This window comes from Culex quinquefasciatus, chromosome 2, assembly GCF_015732765.1.
Source record: "Culex quinquefasciatus strain JHB chromosome 2, VPISU_Cqui_1.0_pri_paternal, whole genome shotgun sequence".
Lineage (NCBI taxonomy): Eukaryota > Metazoa > Arthropoda > Insecta > Diptera > Culicidae > Culex > Culex quinquefasciatus.
This window is the reverse complement of record NC_051862.1, coordinates 187,339,659-187,345,612: the sequence shown is the minus strand read 5'-3', so window position 1 is coordinate 187,345,612 and position 5,954 is coordinate 187,339,659. Positions and strand designations below refer to the sequence as shown.

Sequence of the window (5,954 nt, the reverse complement as noted above, 5' to 3'; positions counted from 1 at the left end):
GGGACCATATTTCCAAAAAACTTACTTCAATTTTCAATAAACTATTAATCATCTTGACCAATTTTGACATTTTGACACAACATAGAATTTATTTTCAACAATGGCATCTCTAATACAGTTTGATCTTGATGGATCATTTTTTTAATATGAGCCTGAAAATAAATGCATGGGAATCAGAAAACTATTTTTTTTTTGCATTGATTTTTTAAGTCATTTGCTACAAGTTTTTCATAAAATTAAGTCTCATTCGTTCAGCATTTTAAAGAATGTTGAATTGAAAAACAATATTTAACACTCTTGTCAAGTAAGAAGCATGAATTTTCTTCGAAATCTCCATCAACAAGGTTTTTTTTGTTGAGACCAATTTGAGAAAGTGTTTTTGTCGTCAAAACATTGTGTTTTTCATATTACATGAAATTTAGCAATTTATGTAATGATTTGATATTTAACTGCATAAATATTGATGACCACGTGTTTTTTGTTGCTAAAACTGAGAGGTCAAAATTGGTTATTGCCAAAAAAAGAGATGGCACTGTACTTATTGTAATGTATTATTTTTTTGAAATAAAAGCAGTTGTTAAAACACAGTTGACATGAAGTCTTTGGCAAAATACGGTTTTTTTTTTTAATTTCCAGCATATAATATTTTTTGGTCTACCAACTCAATTTCAATTCAATTGATTTTATAAGTAAAAATCAATTCACAATTTTGTATTTCTTATAACTTACACAGTAAAAAAAACATGGTAAAATAACATCTAAAAACGGGTACATATTTTATGTCAGAAAAAGTGTTAAAAACCTCTGAAAATATGTAATTTTACCGCCTTTCTGTTGTAATGACAATTTTTTAGTCTAAATGGCGTTACAGTTACAACATAAAAGAAGCATTAAAATTTACTAAAAATGTTTCTGTGTAATACAGTTTAGGAGTTTCTTTCTACTATAATTTGATTTTGATGTTATTGATTCATTTGATTCATTTTGATGTTATTGAACATTCTTACAATGGGCAATTCTCTATCAACTCACACGAAATCGGGAAAAGTTGCCCCGATCCCTCTTTGATTTGCGTGAAACTTTGTCATAAAGGGTAACTTTTGTCATCACGAATCTGAGGTCCGTTTTTTGATATCTCGTGACGGAGGGGCGGTACGACCCCTTCCATTTTCGAACATGCGAAAAAAGAGGTGTTTTTCAATAACTGGCAGCCTGAAACGGTGATGAGATAGAAATTTGGTGTCAAAGGGACTTTTATGTAAAATTAGACGCCCGATTTGATGGCGTACTCAGAATTCCAAAAAAACGTATTTTTCATCCAAAAAAAAACACTAAAAAGGTTTTAAAAATTCTCCCATTTTCCGTTACTCGACTGTAAAAAATTTTGGAACATGTCATTTTATGGGAAATTTAATGTACTTTTCGAATCTACATTGACCCAGAAGGGTCATTTTTCATTTAGAACAAAAATTTTCATTTAAAAATTTCGTGTTTTTTCTAACTTTGCATGGTTATTTTTAAGAGTGTAACAATGTTCTACAAAGTTGAAGAGCAGACAATTACAAAAAATGATTTATAAACATAAGGGACTTGCTTATAAAAATCACGAATTATAGCGATTTTAAGAAAAAAAGTATTTTTTCGTCGTTTATAATGGCCGTTCATGGTCACTCGCGACAGACACGGACGACGAAACAAAGAGAAACGCAAAAAGTAACTTTTTCAAAACTCTTTTTTCGTAAAATCGCGATAACTCGTAATGTGTATAAGAAAACCTCTTATGTTTTTATATCAAATTTTGTGTAATTGTCTTCTCTACAACTTTGTAGAAGATTGTTACACTTTAAAAAATAACCCTGCGAAGTTAGAAAAAACACGAAATTTTAAAATGAAAAATTTTGTTCTAAATTAAAAAAAATGACCCTTCTGGGTCAATGTAGATTCGAAAAGTGCATTAAATTTCCCTTAAAATGACATGTCTCAATTCTTTTTACAGTCGAGTAACGGAAAATGGCAGAGTTTTTAAAACTTTTATAGTGTTTTTTCGATGATAACTACGTTTTTTCGGAATTCTGAGTACGCCATCAAATCGGGCGTCTAATTTTACATAAAAGTTCCTTTGACACCAAATTTCTATCTCATCACCGTTTCAGGCTGCAAATGATTGAAAAAAAAAATCCTTTTAATAATATATATTTTTAAAAACGATTTTCCTCGAAAAATTGTACTCAGATTTTATTGTTAGAATACATTTGATTTTTCATATTTTATTTGATTGTTTTGAAATTATTAATAAAATAGATGTGTTGTTTAAAATCCAGAAAAAAACATTTTTAAGTGACAATTTTGAAACACGTGTTATTTTCAAAACTTTGGATGTTTGTTGTGAGTTTGCGAGCATATATATTTATTTTATTAAATTTATGAATTGAATTTATCTTCAGCTGCTGTTACATTGTTAAGCTTATAAACAAATACAGTGTTTTGGAAATTCTTTAAACTGAAACTCGCCCATAAATCATTAGTATTTTTTTTTTGTAGCTGATATTGACAATATAGCTTAAAATAACCCAAATAAATCATAAAATCTGCTATATATGTGATGAATAATAATACATTATTATCAAAAACTAAAATTTAATGCTTTGCTAATTTAATGATCTTGATTTAAAAGTTCATAAATATTTTAATAATTCTACTAAGAGTTCTTAAAACTCTTAAAGTGAAATTGTTTCAAAATAAGTTTTGTTTTTGTAAATAATAACTTGCTTTTTGCTAATTTAAAACAAACAACTATAATTGACAGTCTAAATTATAACAGGATGGGTATGGGTTATTTAGGATTATTTCTTTTTATTTCTGCAAAAATCTTAAATTGACTATAAATGTATCTGTGATTGCGTTTTCCCAGTGATTTAAAAAATATAGAAAAAAAAAAACAAAAAAAATGTGAACCAAATTTGAGCTCAGAAACAATTCTATCTGAAATAACTACCTGAAAAATACTTTTTTAACTCACGCAGATTATTAAAACATTCTCTCCACCTCATTTCGATTTTCGTTAAACTTTTTAAAACATACTTTATATTCAAATAAAAACTTTTTTCATTTTAATGGGATATATAAGGGTTGAAAGAAGATATTTTGGATGAAATCACTATATAATAGTGGAAAAGGCACGTTGGTTAGTCTTTTTGACGATAATTAATTTTCTGATTTGGAAAAAAGTAATCATGGGCTATTTATTGAATCATGAGCTTTTTAATTCATAATAATGATTTTTAATGAATTGCAGTACTAAATATTGTAAAAATATTGAAATTTTGAAGAGAGAATAGCTTCTTGTAACGGTTTCATCTAAATCCAGCCTCCCCTGCACATGCCAACATATGCGAGCGGAAAACTAATTATAAGGAGAATATTGGAATTTTTGGCTTATTTGGTTTGCTGGCTTCTGCTGGTTGTTTGACGCCAAAGGTTTACACCACTGACTCATGCCAAGGAAGAATAACTTTGATGCCAACATCGGGGATGGTTAGCCGTTGAATAATATTGAGTGATGGATTAGAGAATATGGACGACGAGCGCTCAAAGTTCATGGTCTGATCCCTGGAGGGGCGAAAATATGCCCCGGTTCATTGGAGTTTTAGCCGAGATTGCATTGTTATCTAATTAGAAAATTCTTGAAGGAAAGTTTGACGCTTGCTGGCTTATTATAGATTTTGGGTGGGTAACTCAATTAGTCCCTAAATTGTTTCTGTGAAAGTTGTTTGCATGCCACGATTGTTGTGCAACAACTCCTTCAACCTCTTTTCTTCCCAGAATGGGTGTTTCCTTTGAATCAATCAATTTAAAAAATCCTTTCAAAGCCCGCATACAATCGCCCAACAGTCGCACTCCTTTCAAAGTCAATCACGCGTAAAACGCTCAATTTCTCCGAACATGTGCGCCAGCTTAGGTGACAACAAGGGAAATTTTTAATTACGCCAACAAACGCACTTCAAAAACGTTACGACAAATCCCGGGACGACGGCGGTCCTTCCTTAGATGTTAAATCCAAGATATCGATCACTTTCACCCTCAGCCTGGAGAGTCGAAATGCACTTTTTGTCCCGTAAATTTCATCCCGGCGCAGGACAGAATGTTGTTGAGAGGGGTTCGCCGTCGTTCAGCCGTGCAAGCCGTCCCATAAATCAATAAGGTCGTATAGTTGCCGCCCGGGTACGGAGACGGATACATTTTTTAAACATAAAAATTGTCACTGTGTATTTTTCCTGATCACAAGGGAGCGATTTTTTTCTTCTCTATCGCTGTAAATATTACACTTCTAATGAGGGGAAGCAGCGAGGCAATAGTTGCGCGGCGTTTGTAGTTACGGAAATATGTTTTCAAATTTTGGCCGAATCGCTACAAGGGAAGTAATGACGTTTTGTTGCATCGCAAATGAAGCTGGGAGGGGCAAAATTGTTGGAGGAGATTTGCCGCAAACTTTTTACAAATAATTAAACTCATGGACTTCGATTGAATGTGATTTATTACATGATCAGAGTAACATAGTGACTAGCTTTACCAAAACTTTCCCCAACCGAAGAACGAGGCCACCAGTTCAACGAACTTGTCGACATCGATTCCGTGCTCGCGCAACTTCTGGAACAGCGACTGAACCTCCTTAGAGTTCTGCAAAAACGATTCAATCAGTACTTATCAACTCAAGAAATACGCAATACTCACGTTGTAAAACTCCACCAGCTTGTGGAAATCAGCGTGCTGCAGCTTCTCAAACAGTGCCTTGAACTCGGGGCTGGTCTTCAGCTTTTCCTCAAACAGGGCCTTGATCTGGTCCTTGGGCAGCAACGCGAGAGCTTCCTCCAGGAATCCGCTGAGTCCTCCGGTCTTCATCAACCCTTCGCGGCGAATCGGCTTAACGTGGCTCAAGCCCAGCAGGTCGGCGACCACATTCAACGCATGGTACACATCCAGACCAGCGTCCTGCAGGTAGTTCAGCAGATCCTTGATTTCCTTCAGCGCAAACAGCTGATCCCAAATGGCGGCAAATTCCTTGTCCTGCAGGTAGGCGAACGCGGCTTGCACTTCCTTGTCGTTGGCGTAGTAGTCCAGGGCCAGCGAGGTCAGCTTGTCCACCGGGACCAGGGCCAGGAAGTCCTTGAGGTCTTCCTTGAGGCCGCGGGTTTCCGGGATGGCGGAGGCACTGGCAAAGGCCACCAAGGCAGCGAACGCGATGAAGATCTTCATGGTTGGTTGAGGGGGTGTACTACGGTTGTGATGCTAACTCGACGGACTCGACGGTTTTTATAGTACTTTCTCAAGTGCTTTCAACAAACGGATTAAGATAGCAATTTTTGAAGTGTTGTTTTCAGACTGCTCTATCGCACCGAATTCAACAAGGCAAATCCATCATTAGCCAGATAACATAACCTAGTACAACACAATGCCACCGTAATTGAGCATAAGGGTCGCACGCGCTCAAAGCAAAACTGTACGTTTCGTTCCCTCACCCAATGATGGTGCATGCTGCGAAGATCTGCGTTTCTCTCTCTGTCATCTGTTGGCATCCATCATAATGATTCGTTTCGGCTGACGGCGCACGCAGCCACGGCTCAAAACGGCTGTTTGTACAAGGGGATTCGGTAAGGCTTACACGCTGTTATTATGAGCCATTGTAGATTTCGGAGATCTGAAAAAAATCAGCTTGCGCAGAAATCCTGGCTCTCGGAGGGAAAGTACTGCGTCATTGGGTTAGATTTGAAATGCGATAAAGTTTAGATTTTTAATTTTTTTTTTCTTTGTTCAAAAAAGGACAAATCATCTAAAAATTAACAAAATAGTTCAGGAATTTCTATAACAAATTTCTATTAATATATTAAATTAATTTAGATAACATTGAGCTCTTTAATAGACACACAGAGTTGGAACTTCATAGGCATATCGTATTA

At 35.2% G+C, this 5,954-nt stretch overlaps 1 protein-coding gene across 1 annotated transcript; it reads right to left on the bottom strand.

Moving 5' to 3' along the window:
- Positions 1-4,516: 4,516 nt before the first annotated feature.
- Positions 4,517-5,270, bottom strand: LOC6046372 (protein G12). The gene is made up of 2 exons (XM_001863553.2): positions 4,732-5,270; positions 4,517-4,677 (listed from the first exon to the last, which is right to left on the bottom strand). Exons 1-2 carry the CDS (start codon positions 5,251-5,253, stop codon positions 4,567-4,569), a joined length of 633 nt encoding a protein of 210 aa, XP_001863588.1. The 5' UTR covers positions 5,254-5,270; the 3' UTR covers positions 4,517-4,566.
- Between the last annotated feature and the right edge of the window lie 684 nt (positions 5,271-5,954).

What these genes read in the sequence shown, in the direction of transcription:
- LOC6046372 (XM_001863553.2), bottom strand. Translation starts at nt 5,253, where the DNA reads ATGAAGATCTTCATCGCGTTCGCTGCCTTGGTGGCCTTTGCCAGTGCC. An exon ending in AGCTGGTGGAGTTTTACAAC is followed by an intron (nt 4,678 to 4,731) that starts GTGAGTATTGCG and finishes TCGTTTTTGCAG; the next exon opens with AACTCTAAGGAGGTTCAGTC.